The sequence below is a fragment of the Rhinopithecus bieti genome, unplaced genomic scaffold (genome assembly GCF_001698545.2).
Source record: "Rhinopithecus bieti isolate Rb0 unplaced genomic scaffold, ASM169854v2 scaffold_39946, whole genome shotgun sequence".
Lineage (NCBI taxonomy): Eukaryota > Metazoa > Chordata > Mammalia > Primates > Cercopithecidae > Rhinopithecus > Rhinopithecus bieti.
Genome location: NW_016816417.1, coordinates 73,150 through 93,371, shown reverse-complemented (window position 1 = coordinate 93,371; position 20,222 = coordinate 73,150). Strand labels below are relative to the sequence as shown.

The 20,222-nt window shown below is 47.7% G+C and overlaps 1 protein-coding gene and 1 pseudogene across 5 annotated transcripts; both read left to right on the top strand.

Annotated features, from left to right (window-relative positions):
• The first annotated feature begins 210 nt into the window (after nucleotides 1–210).
• On the top strand, nucleotides 211–16,768 carry PABPC4 (poly(A) binding protein cytoplasmic 4). 5 transcript variants are annotated; one of them, XM_017854857.1, is made up of 16 exons: nucleotides 211–934; nucleotides 4,076–4,269; nucleotides 5,341–5,456; nucleotides 6,681–6,820; nucleotides 6,983–7,077; nucleotides 7,730–7,867; nucleotides 8,824–8,919; nucleotides 11,278–11,550; nucleotides 11,887–11,974; nucleotides 12,119–12,238; nucleotides 12,736–12,822; nucleotides 12,917–13,044; nucleotides 15,173–15,266; nucleotides 15,386–15,516; nucleotides 15,803–15,862; nucleotides 16,456–16,768. In XM_017854857.1, the coding sequence occupies exons 1-16, from the start codon at nucleotides 742–744 to the stop codon at nucleotides 16,471–16,473; spliced, it is 1,971 nt and encodes a 656-aa protein (XP_017710346.1). In that variant the 5' UTR covers nucleotides 211–741; the 3' UTR covers nucleotides 16,474–16,768. The 5 variants fall into 5 exon arrangements, with proteins under 5 accessions (XP_017710346.1, XP_017710347.1, XP_017710345.1 ...); XM_017854858.1 differs by having other exon boundaries at nucleotides 12,119–12,190; nucleotides 15,803–15,905; nucleotides 16,456–16,765; XM_017854856.1 differs by having other exon boundaries at nucleotides 15,803–15,905; nucleotides 16,456–16,765.
• Nucleotides 16,769–17,524: 756 nt separating this feature from the next.
• LOC108517055 (peptidyl-prolyl cis-trans isomerase E-like) overlaps nucleotides 17,525–20,222 on the top strand; it is an 18,636-nt pseudogene continuing 15,938 nt past the window's right edge.

The window sequence follows — 20,222 nt, the reverse complement described above, 5'->3', positions numbered from 1 at the left end:
ATCCACCCACCTCGGCCTCACAAAGTGCTGGGATTACAGGCGTGAGCCACCGCGCTCGGCCCCATACCATTTAATTTTAAACCTCATGCGTGTGTGCGGGTTAAATGGCTTCTCCATTCCCAGGTGATGGGTGGGAGGGTGTTAAGATTTATTTGTTATAGAAAGGGGCCCTGGGGGTCTCCTGCAACCGCGAGCTTGGGCGGTCCTCCGCGCGCCAGGGGTCGCTGTGGCGCCGCGCGGCCGCGCAGGGTCGCTCTCGCGTGGCCGCCCCGCCTCGGGCCCCCGGGTCCCTCTGCCCCGGCGGTTGTAATCTTAAACCGCCGGAGCCCGAGGCCTATATTTATAGAGAAACGCGTGTCCCCGGGGCCGCCGTGGGTAGCGTCCGGTCGCCTCTTAAAGGATTTTTACCGTTCGGAAGGGGATTCCCCGTTTAATTTTTTCCCTACTTTGGTTTTTTGAAATTTGGAGCTTCGCACCAGGACCGCGGAGAAGTGCAAAGTCGTGGGGAGGGCCGTATTGTGCGGAGAGCCTTTTGTCTGCGGTGCCGCAGCCGTGGGAGCCGGCCCCCGCCTCCCGTTTCCGTCCAGTCTCCGAGCCCGCCGACTCCAGCCCGTCCTCGCCGCCCCGGTGCCACCTGTGAGCCGCGGCGCGGGCCCGGGCTCCGAGGGCGCCCCTTTTGTCCTGCGGCGGGCCCGATAAGAAGTCCTCCTGGCGGGGCTCGGGGTGGTGGGGGGCGGGGAGATGAACGCTGCGGCCAGCAGCTACCCCATGGCCTCCCTGTACGTGGGCGACCTGCACTCGGACGTCACCGAGGCCATGCTGTACGAAAAGTTCAGCCCCGCGGGGCCTGTGCTGTCCATCCGGGTCTGCCGCGATATGATCACCCGCCGCTCCCTGGGCTATGCCTACGTCAACTTCCAGCAGCCGGCCGACGGTGAGTAGAAGCTGTGCCCACACGTGCGTGGGAGCCCGGCGGACCCCGGGAGTCGTCTTCTGGCAGGGCCCTCCTGCCAAGGAGGGCAGCATCACGACAGCATGTTGCTACCGAAGCTTGGAGCAGGGTGCAGAGATTGAGAACGCGGACCTGGCATCAGATGACTCGAGTTTCAATCTTGTTTCTACCACTTGCTAACTGGGTGACCTTGGGCTACTTACTGGTGTTGCTGGTAGTGGGGTTGGAAACCAAGGAAACTGTAAAACAGGATTAGAGTGAACCCACTGGCATTCCACTGTGTGTGGTCCTTGTCAGTGGGGCTGGGCTGTTACAGACCCTTCCTTGTGCCCTTCACAGGCTGGCCAAAAAGGCGGGACGTTTGAAACACAATTCCCCGCAAAAGTTCTACATTGTAGAGCTCCTGCCCGCTCTGCCACCTTTACTAACCTTGACTACCTGATATTGTGCTGATAAAGGATGGGTCAGGGCAGGCAGGAAGCAGGGGGAAGGTTTCTGTGCGTTAGACTAGCAGAGATTTAGGTTAGTGCTACAGGAGCTGCGTGTGCCAGGCCAGCTCCTTGGTCTGTGTGTTTGCCACTGGAGTGGAGAAGTGCTTTACGCTGGACAAATGGTATCCAGGCTCTGTGCCGTAGAGAGTGTTGTGGAGGTAGTTTGGGGAAGCGTCACTTGAAAATCTGGTGGCATTTGTCACCTCAGCTGTAACAGTGGTTTGCACTCATCAGAGCCCTTTTACTTCATCTAATCTGAAGAAAATGGGACTCCTGAGAAGGAAAAGGAATGCAAAAAGTTGGAAACCAAGTTGAGACTCCCAGCACAGTGCTCTGCCACCTCAGATTGTGGCCTTAGCATGGAGAGAGGTATGTTGCAGGCGTGGCAGGAGTGAGGCCAAAGGAAATCTGATCAGAGGCTGCACGTGACTCCAGATTAGAAGGGAACAACTGCAGAGATCATTACTGGGAGAAACAAGCCATTCTATGGCAAAGGATCTCCAGGTCGCTAGTTTTGAGGTCCCCACTTTGTTTTCTGTCTGAGGCCCAGAGTTACTACTTGCCCAGGTTGCAGCTGAGACCAGAGAATTGGACATGTTAAGAGGGACTAGGTATTGCTACCGTCAATCCAGTATGCTCCAAGCTGAGTTCTGTCTATGGCCATAGAAGCGCAAAGAAGATAGCTGAGTGTGGTCTTTTTAGGGGATAATGTACCACATTAGGTGTTGTCTGCCTTCTTGACTTTTGAACAAAAGTCATATCACTTAGAGATAGCAGAAGCCATTGGTCAGTGTGTCTGCCAACACATACTTCTGCAGGACTTCTCCCTGCTATAAATAAGTGCAGCCAGATTTGTCAGACTAAGCCGGCTTGCCTTGTGCAGTGCTGTCTGGAAATAGACGAGGAGCTGTGTTGAAATGGGCTCCTTTACTGCTAATTAATGAAATAGTTTGCGATCCCAGCTATCTATCTCTGATAGCCATCACAAGCAAACTCCTCCTTTCCTGGACTGTTCCTGACTTGGATCTGTCTTGTCATCTCCCCTTTTCCCAACTGCCCCCCATACAGATGAGCCCACCTTCTGAAGGGGATGGGGAAGTTTGTTGGAAATAATGAGTGAAAATAAATTCTCCTGGTTAAAGAAACAGTACTGTGTGGAGCGTCAGAGTTGGGGAATTTTGTCCCCCCCTTAAGTGAGATGTTGCCTTGAGGCAAGGAGCAGATTCCACTGCTCTGACCCTGTCTAAATCCCCTCATGGAGGAGGTTCTGGGTGATGTCACCGATAGGAGATGCGGTCACAGCCTTAAGGAAAAGTGGCCACCAGATCTGGGCATCCTTGTTGCGGTTAGTGATGAGAAGTGTTTTGGCTGGCAGGTGGTGGTATATTTTAGCTTCTGGTTCTTTTTGTTGTTTGTTTTCGCTCTTACTGCCCAGGCTGGAGTGCAATGGCGCGATCTCAGCTCACTGCAACCTCTGACTCCTGGGTTCAAAAGATTTTCCTGCCTCAGCCTCCTGAGTAGCTGGGATTACAGGCGCCCACCACACACCCAGCCAATTTTGTATTTTTAGTAGAGATGGGGTTTCACCATGTTGGTCAGGCTGATCTCGAACTCCTGACCTCAGGTGATCCACCTGTTTCAGCCTCCCAAAGTGCTGGGATTACAGGAGTGAGCCAGGGTGCCCGGCCCAGCTTTTGGTTCTTTAAATTGTCTCTGGTGCACATAGGGACTTAGTTGGGAAGCTACAGAAGCTTTCCAAGGCACTGGATGGGGAACTTGGTTGGGCACCCAGGGTAGCTGAAGTCCTAGAATTCTACAGAACTTCGATTAAGGCTTCAAAAGGTAGGTGCAGGGCCTACCATGTGCGTGCTGTCTGCTTAGGCAGAAGGTATGGTGGTTTAATCCTTGTTGTGATGGTACAGAGAACTTTTCCATGTGTGATCAGTTGTATCCATTTTGGTGATTGATGCTTTTTTGTTTAAATAAATTTCTGTTCTCAGAAACTGAAAATAAAAGAAATTGGACTGAATTCTGAATAGAGGGATAGCACCTTTTTTTTTTTCCAGATCATTTGCTCATAGGTTTAGTTGCTTGTCTCCGTAGATGGATTGCAGACTAAATGACTTGATAACTTGGATGCAATACCTCACTGAAAAATAAATCAGATAATCTAGTATTAGTTTCCTAATCACTGGCTAGCTGCACAGCTTAGTCACCCTAAACATAAGTTTGTTCATTTTGTAAAATGTATAATTTCAGATGTCCCACCTGAGTCATGGTGGGTGGTAGTCTGCAAAGTCTCTTCCAAATGGTAAAGCTTAGTCAAATGTGAGGTATTGTCATTGGATCTTGGTGTCATTAAGGCCATTTAGATTATCTTTACTTATGGCCCCTTTATCCAACAAGGGCACAGACCCAGAAGGGCGTTTAGACTTCTGTCATGAAGTAGAGTCATTACCTGGAACTTATTCTACCCTTACTAACAGTGCAGGCTGGAGGAATCTGATGCCCTTTTATTGCCTTTTATGAAGAGTGATTACCTTGAAAAGTCCTGGAGTAATCTGTTCTTAGGATGTTGGCCTGTGGGAGCTGACGTGTTCTCTCCTTATTGAAATGTGTTTCTCTCTTACAGCTGAGCGAGCTTTGGACACCATGAACTTTGATGTGATTAAGGGAAAGCCAATCCGCATCATGTGGTCTCAGAGGGATCCCTCTTTGAGAAAATCTGGTGTGGGAAATGTCTTCATCAAGAACCTGGACAAATCTATAGATAACAAGGCACTTTATGATACTTTTTCTGCTTTTGGAAACATTCTGTCTTGCAAGGTAAACATTGATTAAATGATTTTAGCAGAATAATTGATTCTCAAAAACAAGATAAATACCAAATGGAAAAAACTACCTTGGCATCAGGATACAGGAATTTTCAAAATGCTGGACATGGAATTCTAAAAGTTCCCATGGGTAATCTCAGGGCCACACCCAGCGTAACCAGCACACGTTTTCATACCCTTGTTCTTTCCTCAGCCTGAAATATCTTTCCTGTTCTTTAGTTTTGGAAAGCCCCAGGTTTTTCTTTTGGGATGGGGGAAAGGAGAGGACCAGAGAAGTATCTCTAGTCTTCAGGAAACTTAATCACGTTAGAAGCATAAATTCACTCTGTTCCTTGTACGTATCTGTTTTATGCTGAGCACTTTAAAACTTAAACAGTGGTGGTGTAGGTGTTTAACACCATACTGCACTGAAAATCTGTTGTGGCCTTGGAAAATGTTTTCTCTTCTGCAGCACTGTGGTTTGCACCCAGATCTCTTAAAATGTGTTGTTGTTGTGTTTTAAAGAGACAGGGTCTTGCTCTGTCTGTCACCCAGGGTGGAGTGCAATGGTGTAGTAATAGCTCATTGTAGCTTCGACCTCCTGGGGACAAGCCATCCTCCCACCTCAGCCTCCCAAGTAGCTGGGACTACAGGCATGTACTACCACATTCAGTTAATTTTTTTATTTTTTGTAGAGACAGGGTCTCTTTCCATTGCATAGGCTGGTCTCCAGCTCCTGGCTCCAATGATCCTCCTGCTTTGACCTCCCAAAGCATTATAATTACAGGCATGAGCCACAGCACCCGATTTTAAGTGTTTTCTTTATTTTTTTTGTTTTGTTTTGCTTTGTTTTTTATAAAAAGAAAACATTTGGAATAGAAACAGCCTAGTAGTGGCTACCTTTGTAAATGGAACACTTACTAGGTACCTGGTGCTGTGCTAGGTGTGAGAAAAATTGTACTCGTGTACTTGGCCACCTTTGGCCATGGATGGGCTAAAGCCTCTCAGGCACAAGATACCCTGAGGTTCTCATGTCTCAGGAGCTGGCCAGTGGTGCTAAAGTGGTCCACCTTGTCTTTGACAGGTGGTGTGTGATGAGAACGGCTCTAAGGGTTATGCATTTGTCCACTTCGAGACCCAAGAGGCTGCCGACAAGGCCATCGAGAAGATGAATGGCATGCTCCTCAATGACCGCAAAGTGTGAGTGTCCCAGTCCGGAGCAACAACCATCGCATGAGCCAGCCGTGGCCCCACCTCGGTATTAACTGGCACACACAAGGCGGCTACTGGTTCTCGGCCCAAGTGTGGCCTGCTCCTACCTCTCCACTCCAGGGCTGGTGAGTCTCCCTGCCTGAGCCGTGGCAGCCCTTTTGACTCGCCGAGGTGGGCTTCCTGCCCAAGCCATGGCCTGCCTGCTGCCTCTCCCTTAAAGGCATCTGTCTGTGGGTTTTGTGAGCATCAACAACTGGGGCTGGCTGGAATGCAGCTCTAAGCTCACTCTGAGTCGGGGTCTTGGCCAGCGGCAGAGTGGAGAGGGCCCTGGACTGACCAGGAGCTATACACTAGCAGTGTGACCTTGGCTTTCCTGTGACTCAGGTCTGTCCATGGGTCCCTCGCTAGTGGTTGATGCCAAATTGTCCCCGCCGTTCTCCGTTTTCTGACTTATGATTCAGTGACCTAATGCAAGGCTGGCTCCACAGTAATACTTGGTGACAATGAAAAATCCCATCCTTTTGCAGAAAAACTTCGTAACAGACCTGTTGCTTTGGTGTGGTTGTTACTGTAGAATGCAGAGGGGGAACTTAGCAAAGCCATGTGGGGAGAAGAAGGGACAATAAGTCTTGGCTATTACAAGCCAAAATCATTCTTGTCCTTTGTGTCATTCAACATACCAGAGGATGGGTTATGTGTATAATGTCTGTGTGTCCAGTGGTTGGTTGATGTACAGATATCACTAAAAGAAATATAAAATGTCAGTGTATGGATAAATTTTCTTCTAAGTATAAGAGTACCAAAATAAATTTAAAAAGGAAAGGGTGCCCCTTCGCTCCAACAATCTCATACCTAGGATTAACCACTGTTAACAGTTTGGTTTGTATCCTTCCAGACCTTTTCTATGCATTTACATAGTTGCACAGAAATGAACGTTTTAAAAACATGGCCATCAGGTTTCTTCATGAAGGCAGTGTGATGTGGTAGGAGTAGCCCTGGTCTAAGCCAGGAGCCCTGGGGCTGGCCCTTACAGGATAGTCCTGCCTTTTTCTCTTTCTGCTGGGGACTTGGGTATCTCTGAGCCTCCTCGGTGGTGGATGGGGATCTCATGTTTTAACTTCTCCTGTCAGCCTTTAACTTGTATTCCTTTGGGTCCCTGGACATCATGTTTTATTCCTCTGGGTGATTACTTTTTTCATGGTTTCTTTTTAGATTTGTGGGCAGATTCAAGTCTCGCAAAGAGCGGGAAGCTGAGCTGGGAGCCAAAGCCAAGGAATTCACCAATGTTTATATAAAAAACTTTGGGGAAGAGGTGGATGATGAGAGTCTGAAAGAGCTATTCAGTCAGTTTGGTAAGTTGAGGGTCCTTGTCCCCACCAGACCCATCTCTTCTTTCTTAAGAGATGAGGGCGCTGCTCCAGAGATTTGCTTCAAGTGAGTTTCCAGAGGGAAGCCTTCTGTCCTTGAGCTGTGCTCGAGATGGTGTTACTAATAGTTATGTCCTTTGGTAATAGGTAAGACCCTAAGTGTCAAGGTGATGAGAGATCCCAGTGGGAAATCCAAAGGCTTTGGCTTTGTGAGTTACGAAAAACACGAGGATGCCAATAAGGTGAGTGTACCACAAAGGTTGGGAAAAACTTGTGGGAGGTGGCCCCAGAGCATGGGCAGAGTTTTGCTAGCACCTAGCTAGAGCTGGGATGGTCTGAGTATCTAATAGTAGATGTACCATTACTATACTCTGGGATCATCTTCCTGGGTTCCACATGTTAACATCATGTAGGTGTTCACAAAGCACTTGGCACATACCTGTCACCTCAGCTGTCAGTTGTTGAAAGAATAGGACAGATGTTTGTTCCCCTGCAAAGGTGAGAGAACTAAAGCCCAGTGAGTGCTGATTTCATAACAGCACAGCAGCTACTTGTGGGCAAAGCATTGTGCCAGACCCTCAACATTTATCACTTAAATACCCACAAAAGCACCTGCAGAATTTACTGGCAGCCAGAAGATGATATCGCCCTGGGCTCATGTCAGCACACTTGTGTTTATACACCTGTGCTATATCTATATTATTTGGATCAATAACCTATCTAAATATTAACCTCATTTTACAGATGAGGAAGTTTGGATTTGTGTGACAGACTTCAGAGGTGGAATGAATTTAGATTTAGTGCTATAGTAGAAAGAATACTTGTTGGGACTTAGACCTCCGGAATAAGACCCCATCACTGCAACTTTATTTTAAAGACATTTTTCCTCTCTAGGCTGTGGAAGAGATGAATGGAAAAGAAATAAGTGGTAAAATCATATTTGTAGGCCGTGCACAAAAGAAAGTAGAACGGCAGGCAGAGTTAAAACGGAAATTTGAGCAGCTGAAACAGGAGAGAATTAGTCGATATCAGGTAAGGTGGTCTTGGCCCAGCCTAGCAATGGCATTTGCTGTGAAATATTTGCAGAACACCCTTATGTTTAGCAGGCTTTCTTTTTGGGGACTTGGAGTCTGTTCTTCCCATTTCCCCCAAGAAGATCAGGTTTAAAAGGGTATATACCTACTACATGTGTGACAGTGATTATTTTAAAACCAGAAACAAGAGAAATGAGTTTATTCATCAAGAAGCTCTCTATTCTGGAAGCCTCAGCCTGTTGCTAGCCATGTAGATTCTTTTTACTTAAATGAGCCTCCTTTGTTTGGCATGGCTTCAAGAAGACCCCTGCTGGGCGGGGTGAGTGGTCACCAGAGCAGCTGTGGGGAGAGGTGACAAAAGGTGACTGCACTGATGATCCTTGTCAGTTTCAGGGCAGTAGTTTCACAACTTTGAGCTTGCATCAGAATCACCAGCAGAGCTTGTTAAAACAGATAGCTGGGCTCCAGCCCCAGAGTTTTTCTGATTCACTGGGTTTGGGGTCTGACCTGAAAATTTCTTTTTTCTTTTTTTTTCCTTCTCTTGAGATGGAGTCTCGCTCTGTTGCCCAGGCTTGGAGTGCAGTGGCGTGATCTCCGTTCCCTGCAAGCTCCGCCTCCCAAGTTCACTCCATTCTCCTGCCTCAGCCTCCTGAGTAGCTGGGACTACAGGCGCCCGCCACCACATCTGGCTAATTTTTGTATTTTTAGTAGAGAACAGGGTTTCACCCTTTTAGCAAGGATGGTCTTGATCTCCTGACTCCGTGATTGACCCACCTCGGCCTCCCCAAAGTGCTGAGATTATAGGCATGAGCCACTGTGCCCAGCCGAGAATTTCATTTCTAACAAGTTCCCAAAGATACTGGTGCTCCTGGTCTGGGAGCTACTCTTTGGGAACCACTTTCTTAGGGAATATTTGTGGTATAGAAATGCAATTAACAGTGATCTTTTCCTTCAGGGGTGAATCTCTACATTAAGAACTTGGATGACACTATTGATGATGAGAAATTAAGGAAAGAATTTTCTCCTTTTGGATCAATTACCAGTGCTAAGGTATTATAATACTGAGATTTGGAGATTGAAAGCAGTACTATTCCATTATAGGTTTATTGGCATTTTTTCCATTGAAGGAATAGCATTTAAATTATGTTCATTTCTGAAAGTAGCTACTATGTTTTTCCAGCAAAACTTCTGGATACATTTTGGAGAATGGCATTTCGTTAGGTTAACATTACGCTGTTTCCCAAGCATTGGAGTCTGGAGAGGAATTTGGCCCAGCCCCTCCCAGCCAACCCAGAGCACCTGAATCTTTCCCATTCCTTGCTGCCTCGTGCCGGTGTGGGGACAGATGGTGCTACAGAATGAGCAGAGAAAATCCAGACAGGTTGCTTTCCATTTGTCTTGGGACCTGTCTCTACAGCTCTGCCACATTTTCTCCTCGAGAATGAAGGTATTTTGAAGATTTTGGAAGTGGGCTTGGGAACTTCTACCCTGGTCTTAGAGAGGAAAGGGGAGCAGAAGGTTTTTCCATGTTTCGTTTCGTAGTGTGCATCATTTGCTTGATTTTCTTTGATAATCATGTCAACTAAGTTAGCAGGATAAGTAGGAACTTCATTTTAAAGATAAGGAATTTTAGTCCTTGAACAAGAGATTGCTGACTACATGGGGATGGTGTACTGCTTGTCCTTAGCACTTTGGGAGCAGGATGGAAACTGGTGGCATCTGAACATTTTGGGTTATGGCCTGATGCAGACTCCGGTCTTGCTAAACAGAGGTGTACCAGATGCCACAAAATCCTTTAGTTGATGAGAAGGGAAGCCATGTGGGCTGTTGTAAAGGCATAGTGGCCCTGCCCTGGCTCTTAGTGGAATTTGCTCCCAACCTGGGAATGTGGAAAGCAATGTTACTAGTTGTAGTAGGGAGTTGGCTAGAGGCCAGTTGTGGGTTTGCCCAGTTCTTACCCTTTCCTTTTTGCTATGATCCTCTTGACTGGACCCCATCAGTGTAAGGAATGATCTTCTCTCCTTGCTTATCTGCCTAGTAGTCAAGTTGCAATTTGTTAAGAGAGCAAAAGCCATACCTTGAATTGTCACCATTTTCAAGATGATGGTGTGGCATTTTTTTTTTTCACATACCTACTGGCCTACCTAATTGGTAGAGAGTTATGGAGTGATGCACATCTTTACTTCCCTGTTCTCCACTTCAGGAGGCTCTCTGGGCCATTAAGACATAAAACAATGACAGTCACACCAGAGAAGACAGTGAATAACCTTTTCAAATAAGGAAAAATGCAATTTGTGAATGATGAACTTAATGTGGAAAAAGACTGTCTGAACCAGTAGACCTGTGGTTTTGCAGCTGCTTGGGGTATTTCATGGAAATTGAGCCTCAGGAGGGCAAGTAAGACTAGGATCTAGGCACCTATCTCTAAGCTGGCCATCTCGTTGAATTAATGGTGGTAGTCATTGATTACCTGAACATTTTATGACTCCTGTTCACATGTGGTATTCCTAAAGTGTTATCCTGATGTTGCTAAGAACTTGTTAGAGTTTTGTCCACTGAGGTCTTGGAGCAGATGAGATTGGAAAATAAATTGCTCAACACTACCCTCGAGATGTTTTGTGGTTACCCAGGGGTAGCTATCCACCAGGTATCAGGAAATATCTTTGAGTTCCTGGTTTTACCATTAGCCATATCATAGTGTTTTGGAACTTGAGCATCACCTGGGGACTTAAAGAAAGTGCCTAGATACTTTAGAGGTTGTGACTTAGTTGGTCTGGGGTAAATCCTATGCTAGTTTTGAATCCCTGACCTAGACTCAGTGGCTGCAGCATAACCCAGGCTTTCTGGTTCTTCTGAATAGTTCCCATCCCACCCAGGGACATCTTTTTTTTCTTATTTGTGGGTTTGTGTTGGTTTTTTGTTTGTTTGTTTGTTTGGTTGGGTTTTTTGTTTTGTTTTTGAGATGGAGTCTCGCTCTGTCGCCCAGACTGTAGTGCAGTGGCGCGATCTCGGCTCACTGCAACCTCTGCCTCCCGGGTTCAAGCAGTTCTCCTGCCTCAGCCTCCTGAGTAGCTGGGATTACAGGTGTGTGCCACCATGCCCGGCTAATTTTTGTATTTTCAGTAGAGACGGGGTTTCACCATGTTGTTCAGGCTGGTCTTGAACTCCTGACTTCGTGATCCACCCACCTCGGCCTCCCAAAGTGCTGGGATTACAGGCATGAGCCACTGCACCTGGACCTTTTCTTTTTTGAGATGAGGTCTCACTACATTGCTCAAGCTGGTCTCAACCTCCTGAGCTCAAGCAGCCCTCCCACCTCAGCCTTCCAAAGTGCTGGGATTGCAGGTACGAGCCACCACACCCAGCCAGGGACACCTTATTTTTTAAGTAGCTGGTCTCATTTTGCAGGTAATGCTGGAGGATGGAAGAAGCAAAGGGTTTGGCTTCGTCTGCTTCTCATCTCCCGAAGAGGCAACCAAAGCAGTCACTGAGATGAATGGACGCATTGTGGGCTCCAAGCCACTATATGTTGCCCTGGCCCAGAGGAAGGAAGAGAGAAAGGCTCATCTGACCAACCAGTATATGCAACGAGTGGCTGGAATGAGAGCACTTCCTGCCAATGCCATCTTAAATCAGTTCCAGCCTGCGGCGGGTGGCTACTTCGTGCCAGCAGTCCCACAGGTGGGTGTGCTGTTTGGTCACAGCTCTTGGGAACCTGCCTGCTGGCAGTATTCTGCAGTGGTTGGGGAGAGGGATCTTTCGTTATTAGAGTTCTAGAATGTCAGAATATGGAACCTTCAAGTAAAAATGAAGGACTTATCCATGGTCTCACACGCACACACACCCACAGTGGCAGTGGTAGAGTAAAACAGTCCCCATTAGCTGACCCCTCAGCTTTTGAATAGAAAGAACATTTAAATAATTAGCTTAGGTCCTCGTTAGTGAGATGAGATGAGTTACTTCTCTAGCGGGGGTTCAGTCCTTAAGAGGGTGTTTGGGTATTCTTCTGTCTTACAGGCTCAGGGAAGGCCTCCATATTATACACCTAACCAGTTAGCGCAGATGAGGCCTAATCCACGCTGGCAGCAAGGTGGGAGACCTCAAGGTAGGTGGTGGGGAACAGTGATTTGACGGCCTAGGATACACCTATCCTGGTCTCCCCTGCCTTTTCTGCTTCCCCGTTTTGAGGCATAGCCTAGGTTCTGGTCCACATCACTTCTGAGTGATGTGCAATTTTTCTCTTCACCAGGCTTCCAGGGAATGCCAAGTGCTATACGCCAGTCTGGGCCTCGTCCAACTCTTCGCCATCTGGCTCCAACTGGTAATGCTCCGGCCTCTCGTGGCCTCCCTACTACCACTCAGAGAGTCGGTGAGCAAACTGGCCTTTAGAAGTGTGGCCCGGGGAGGAGGGAGTCAGGATGACTAGGCTCTGCCCTGGGTTGGTCAGTTTGTTGGGCTCAAATTTATTGAGTCCTGGTTCTGTAATCTTAGCTGTGTGCTTAGGTGGCCACTTCAGGAGTCGAGAAATACGAGTTCTAGGTGTGTCAGTTGCTTTTAACATTCTTTGCTCATCGGTGACTCCTGTGAAAAAGTTAGTTGTAGAAGTTTGCTAGCTGGATGACTACAGAGGCAGCCTGTTCTTTTGGGCGGGGTGAGGAATACGAGGAAACAGCTCGTACAGAATATGTCCTGTATTCCAGGATGGTGGAAAGAGTTGTATGTTATTCTTTGGCTCATCCTCGAAAGTAGTAGTGGCCCCCTGTGCAATGTGTTGCGTAAACGTGCTTTGAAATTTCTCCTTCCGTGGGACGTGGCCAGTTGGACATCTGCTGCCAACACTGATGTGCATTTGCTGGTCTGTTGTAGGGTCTGAGTGCCCGGACCGCTTGGCTATGGACTTTGGTGGGGCTGGTGCCGCCCAGCAAGGGCTGACTGACAGCTGCCAGTCTGGAGGTGGTATTGGATGCACACAGAAGGGGGAAAGATGGGATTTGACGGGTCTTTGCCCAGACTGATGGGCTTTAATTGTATTTGTTCTTTCCCTAAGGCGTTCCCACAGCTGTGCAGAACTTAGCGCCACGCGCTGCTGTTGCCGCTGCTGCTCCCCGGGCTGTTGCCCCCTACAAATACGCCTCCAGTGTCCGCAGCCCTCATCCTGCCATACAGCCTCTGCAGGTGAGGTCCACCAGACAGAATGCTTAAAAGGATTTCCCCCATTTCCACTTGATGTAAAAGAAGCTTTGCTTTGATTCCTTCAACAGGTATTAAATGCCTGCTCTGTGTTAATGACGCTATGTTCTGATTCACTGTCCCTGCCCTTTAGGGGCTCACTAGTGGGAGAGAAGGGGCTTAAAAGTGCTCTACCTGATGCCAGTTCACTCAGAAATGCCTCACAGGGGGCAGCCAGTGCTTCCTGCTCTCTTTGTACGGAATAATGTGCTCACTCAGCTCTTTGAGCCTCCAGGTCACTTCCACATCCAGTGACCTATTGGATCCTTGGCTGCTCTGCACAGATGATTGGTACATTAAGGCAGGAAATAACTTCAACTTACAGATCGGATGTTCAGCTTCAAAGATGTAAAGTGTGTGTAGGAGGGGAAGGGGTTGAACCTAGAGCTTAGATTTTCTAAACTGTAACTTGCAGTCTCTAGACGTGTGCTCTAGATGCAGCTAGTTTATTTCAGAGCTTAATAGCAATTTGCCATGGAGGTGTCACACTAAGCCTTCAGTTCCATAAGCTGCTTAGTAGATTACTCTTTTTTTTTTTTGAGAAGGAGTCTCGCTCTGTTGCCCAGGCTGGAGTGCAGTGGCCGGATCTCAGCTCACTGCAAGCTCCGCCTCCCGGGTTCATGCCATTCTCCTGCCTCAGCCTCCCGAGTAGCTGGGACCACAGGCGCCTGCCACCTCGCCCGGCTAGTTTTTTGTATTTTCAGTAGAGACGGGGTTTCACCGTGTTAGCCAGGATGGTCTCGATCTCCTGACTTCGTGATCCGCCCGTCTTGGCCTCCCAAAGTGCTGGGATTACAGGCTTGAGCCACCGCGCCCGGCCAGTAGATTACTCTTTAACTGTGCTATCTCATACTCTCTGAGTTGGGGATTTCTTAGAACTTGATGCTATGTAAGATACCTTTTCTCTGCAAGGCTTTGACTAGCATTGATGTTGCATGTTGACAGTTTTTAGCATTTGATACAAGAACATTTGGTACAGTTACGGTGATGTGGAATGTAATTATAAATGTGTTGATATTTACACCCTTTGATCCAGTCTGCACTGAGATTTACCCTAAAGGAAAACAGTAATTTTCAGGAAAAGCTTATATACAAGTGTTCATTTTACCCTTATTTATAACAAGGCTTTTCATTCTTGAGTAACTGTGGGTGCATTAAGGAAATGTCAGAAAATACTTGCCTCGCGCTATAGGTTTGTTTTATTATTTACTTTTCACTTCACTTTCTGATTGCATTCCTCTTTTTTTTTTTGAGACGGAGTCTCGCTCTGTCACGCAAGCTGGAGTGCACTGGCCAGATCTCAGCTCACTGCAAGCTCCGCCTCCCGGGTTCATGCCATTCTCACTGCCTCAGCCTCCCGAGTAGCTGGGGACTACAGCGCCCGCCACCTCACCGGGTAGTTTTTTGTATTTTTTTAGTAGAACGGGTTTTCACCGTGTTAGCAGGATGGTCTCGATCTCCTGACACTTGTGATCCGCCCGCCTTGGCCTCCCAAAGTGCTGGGTTTACAGGCTTGAGCCACCGCGCCCGGCCATTTTTTTTTTTTTTTTTTGAGGACAGAGGTCTCGCCTCTGTCAACCCAGGCTGGAGTGCAGTGGCCGGATCCAGCTCACTGCAAGCTCCGACCTTCCTGGGTTTACGCCATTCTCCTTGCCTCAGGCCTCCCCAAGGTAGCTGGACCACAGGCGCCGCCACCACACCCGGCTAGCTTTTTTTGTATTTTTTTAGGTACGAGCGGGGTTTCACAGGTATAGCCAGGATGGTCTCGATCTCCTAGACCTCTTGTGATCCCACCGTCTCAGCCTCCCAAAGTGCTGGGATTACAGGCTTGAGCCACCGCGCCCGGCCCAGCATTCCATTTTCATTGTAATTGGTTGTGTTTATGTCCATACCACTCTGTTCCTCACAATATCCCTCAATCCTTCAAGGACTGAAATTAGTTCCTTTAGAGCAAGGACAGCCACCTCTTCTCCTCTTTCACATAGTCAGATGTTCAGATACTGAACAGGTGCTCAACCACCATCAAGTGTTGTCCTGTCCTTGGTGCTAACCCACTGCCTCTCCTGGTTCCCAGGCACCCCAGCCTGCGGTCCATGTGCAGGGGCAGGAGCCACTGACTGCCTCCATGCTGGCTGCAGCACCCCCCCAGGAACAGAAGCAGATGCTGGGTGAGTGACCCACTTCCTTGCAGAAGAAGAGGGGCCCAGAGCCTGGTGCCAACTAGGACGCCAGTGTCCACTGTTTACTGGGATTTGATTTGGTTTTTTATTAACTACCCTCCCCATAGGAGAACGCTTGTTCCCACTCATCCAAACAATGCATTCAAACTTGGCTGGGAAGATCACGGGAATGCTGCTGGAGATTGACAACTCTGAGCTGCTGCACATGTTAGAGTCCCCCGAGTCTCTCCGCTCCAAGGTGAGCTGGGTCACAGACACTGCAGCTTCAGCTCTCAGCTTGGGAAGATTGGGGGCAAACTTGGACACCCAGGTGCAGCAGAGAGTGGGGTCTGCTGCCCCCAGGACCCTTCTCGTCATGCCTTTGACTGTGACTGGAGGCTGCTGTGGGTATTTGGGAAAGTAGTTAGCACCAGAAGCCTGGGGATCATCTGTACGGTTAGCTTTGGTCCACCACTAGGTCTGGGCAGTAGGGAGGGGTGGAGTAGCTCTCCTAGATTCACTGACCACCTGAAGATTTCTTGCAGGTAGATGAAGCTGTAGCAGTTCTACAGGCTCATCATGCCAAGAAAGAAGCTGCCCAGAAGGTGGGCGCTGTTGCTGCTGCTACCTCTTAGACAAGGAAAAACCGTATGTGTGGCTCTTTTCATTTTTGTTCCTATGAGCATTGTCTTCGTGGTTTGACCTGAGGTGGTATATATGCTCACTGCTTAGCTCTGGGAATACAATAAGTAGTTAGTTACATGGAGCATGTTGCAGGTGACTTCTTATAAGGACTGTGGACTTTGTCTGCAGGGGCTTGAGTGAATAAAGGTTAACTAATACTGGTTGATGGTGGTAGGTGTCTCCAGATAGGGAAAGAAGAGAGTAAAATGAGCTAAGGAAAAAGCATGTGGTAAGAACCAGAGCTGGTGAGCTGGTGTGTTGGGAGGGTTGACTTGGCATAGTCATGACCCTCTTGTCAAGGGCCTCAGGAGCCTTGTCGTCTAGTGGTAAAGACCAGAGATGCTGCTAAACATCGTACAGTACACAGGAGGACAGAACCAACAGAATGCCCAAAGTGTCAATAGTGCTGAGGTTGAGAAATTTCTCTTCTAGATACCTTCCTTTATCCATTAGATGTTAATGAGTCTAAATTATTTGATTATGCATTTATTTGTGTTGGTGCTTTTCTTTACAGGATTCAAAAGCCAAATAACCCCTTACGGAATTCAGCTCAAGGTTTGAAGACTTCTAGCTTGTCCTATGGACCTCAACACCAACGATTACAAATTGCAAATTTAATAGGTCATTTTGTATCAAAAGGTCAATTATGAAGCGCCTAGAATTTTTCAATTATACGAATACGTTCTCTGGGTTCTGCTGTGGCCCAGACAGTGTTAACTTTTTTTTTTTTTCTATTGTGGGTTTTGATTTTTTCCCCCAGAAACTGGTTTTATTTGATGTACCCAAGTCTTACGTTTCTCAATAAAGAAAAAATCTCCATAAAACTGCCTCTGTCTCTGACCACAGTTTTACTCTATGAATTCCAGTTTTCACTGGAAGTAACTTTAGGATGTGAATTGGTTCCAATGATAGTTTATTCCTTCTTGACTTGAAGCTGACAAAGGTTGGCAAGATATACAGAACTGTTAAATATGATCCTGTCCCACAGCGTTCTGTTATGATTGTTGTATTAGCCCCACTTAACTTACAGGGAACCAGAGATCTGATGTGGTCAGAGCAGACCGTGGGTCGGGCCCAGGAAAATTTGGGGCAGAGTGGGGTTGGTGAGATCTGCAGATACCAGCTGGTTAGTTGAGCCCCGTCTTTCCATTCCTGAACTCTGTTGGGTGGGGTTTGTCCTGTCCCCTCTTATCTCCTGCAGTCAGTTTATGCTGCGTTTGAGTCAGCGGATCCAGTTGCCGAAACACTGCAACCAAGGTTCCCCTAGCAGGGGGAAAATGTTTGGGAGGTCTGTGACTACAGCAAATGGTGCTGAAGTCCTCAGTGCTTGTGGTTTCTTTGATGCTCAAAGTGACAATAGTGACATCCTAAAGGCCAAGATCACATCCCTTTGCAGCCTGCTTTCCCTGCGGCTCCAGCCTTGCTTGCTTTCCCTCCTGGAGCTTGCTTAGTGCCCCATCCAGGCAGTCCTTAGTATGCTCATCCCTCTTTGCAGGCTCCTTAAGATCTGGTGTCACCTTAACGGATCTAAAGGAGATGTCCTTGTTTCCTGACGGCCCCTTCTTTCCTTAATCTGGTGCCGGATGGGGCGGGGCACGGTACGGGCTTCCGGCGGAAGCACTGGAAGCAAGATGGCGGCTGCTGAGACGGTCCTCAAAGGGTATGCTGGTGTGGAGCGAGGCAGGGTCCTCGTGGGCAGTGCAAAGGTTGAGCTGGGGGTGGGCAGAGTGGACAGAATAGGGCAGGGTGCGGATCCATGGCCCTACGCATTCTGGGCCAGGTCTGTGCTGCTTCACGCTGTCGACCTGTGAATGTTGCCCGGTAGCGCAGCCCAGATCCCTTTTCCCTACTCCTTTTGACCCTGCACCCAGAGTGGTGGTTGCGATCTGCTACCGTGACCTCAGCCCTCATTCCAAACTGTGGCACCATTCGTTCCACAAACTCCACACCTTTGGCCCCTTAGAGGAAGGAGGTCCCAGAATAGCTGGGAAATTACGAAAACAGCCTCACTGCACGGGTTGGTGAATGCTGTGATGCCATTGTATGATGGACGGTGATGTTGAAACCAGTCGGGAATGACCACCCCATCCGGAGAGGTGAGGGTAAACTTTCGGGATGCTCTGAGTCCAGAGATGAGTTTGAAAGATGCAAAGTTAACCAAGCAGCCAAGTTGGGAGCCAGGCTGTTGCCTGAATGGAGACAAGCAGCAAGAGCCAAAACCTAGAGTCTGGCCATACTTAGTATATAGCATACTAAGAAATGTGGATTTTTCTCCGTTGGCCGTTGGATTGCTTTTGAAGAATACCAACCAGAAGAGTAATCGTATTTGTATTTTCTTGGGATAACGGAGGAGATAAAAAGAAGGCGATCTCGTTCAGGAAATTGTCGCCATAAACCGGGGCAAAATGTAGGTCAGAAGAGGGAGGGGAGTGTACCTCACAAGTGGTTTTGTTATACCCAGAAGAGTATTGGGACCCCTCCCTTTCTGTCCTCCCTGTGCTCGTGTTGACAAGGTGTTGGAGCAACTGCACCAAAAGTGTGGAGACATTGATTCAGAATGCTCTTGGTGTCTGCAGAGGGGGTGGAGGACATTTCTTCGTGCTGCTTTTATTCCTTTTGGAAACATCACAGATACTCTGATTCTGCTGTATTATGAAACAGTTGACACTGAAAAGTCCCTCTTAAGTCAGATTCCTGATGCCAGCAAAATAACTTAGTAAAAAATTTTATGTCATGAGCATTCTATGTATGGCTGGTATATAATGCATTTAAGGGGGATGTCTCTTTAGGTCAGCATGGTGGTGATCTTGGAGATGGAAAAGGACGGTTCTGAGGACAGCAGGGCTAGGATGATGATGTGGCTATGGGTTGAAATTTACAAAAATTAATCTGTTGGATTTGAGGGTAGACTTTAAGTTGGAACCATTTGGGGGCTTTGATTTCTCATCATTTAATATAAAAAGTGTATAGTAAAAAGGGCGGGCTCAGTGGCTCACGCCTGTAATCCCAGCACTTTGGGAGGCCGAGGCAGGCGGATCACGAGGTCAGGAGATCGAGACCATCCTGGCTAACACGGTGTGAGCCACCGCGCCCAGCCCCCAATTTTTTTCTTTTTTTGAGACGAAGTTTTGCTCTTTGTTGTCCAGGCTGGAGTGCAGTGGCATGATCTTGGCTCACTGGAACGTCTGCCTCCTGGGTTCAAGCGATTCTTCTGCCTCAGCCTCCCAAGTAGCTGGGATTACAGGCGTCTGCCACCACGCCCGGCTGATTTTTGTCTTTTTAGTAGAGACAAGGTTTCACCATGTTGGCCAGGCTGGTCTCAAACTCCTGACCTCGTGATCCGCCCGCCTTGGCCTCCCAAAGTGCTGGGATTGCAGGCGTGAGTCACTGCGCCCAGCTCTTAGAAAAAAAATTTTAATGTTTGGTTCTTGTTTCACATCACCTGCTGGGTAGGTGTACTCTACTTTATCTGTATACCGGAACTCCCTTCATGGCAGCTATGCTGTTAAATAGCAGGGTGCAGCAGGGAAGCTCAACCTCAGCAGTGAAGCCTTGGCCTCTGCTTACCTGGTTAAGTTTTTCTTCAATTGGTATCACAGTTACGGTGCAAGTTTCTATTTGATCTTTTGTTTTTATTTTCTAGGTTAAGAATTTTAGACCCAGTTCTGCTACTAACTTTCTGTGTGGACACAAACTCACTGAGCCTTCAGTTCTTCAAATCTTTCTTTTTTTTTTTTTTTTTTTTTGAGATGGAGTCTCACTCTGTCACTCAGGCTGGAGTGCAGTGGTGCGATCTTGGCTCACTGCAACCTCCACCTTCCGGGTTCAAGGGATTCTCCTGCCTCAGCCTCCCAAGTAACTGGGACTACAGGCACCTGCCACCACACCTAATTTTTTTTGTATTTTTAGTAGAGACAGGGTTTCACTATGTTGGCCAGACTGGTCTTGAACTCCTGACCTCATGATCCTCCTGCCTTGGCCTCTCAAAGTGCTGGGATTACAGACGTGAGCCACTGCACCCAGCCTATACATATTATTATTATTATTATTATTTTTTAGAGACGGGGTCTTGCTCTATCACCCAGGCTGGATTGCAGTGTCGTTGATCATAGCTCAAGCAATTTTCCTGCCTCAGCCTCCCAAAGTGCTGTGATTACAGGTGTGAGCCACTGGACCTGGCCTCTTCATATCTTATAACGGTAAGACTAGCACATTCAGGAATCCTTCTATCCCTGAGTTTTTTTCGTTTTTGTTTTTTTTTTTTTGTTTTTTTTTTTTTTT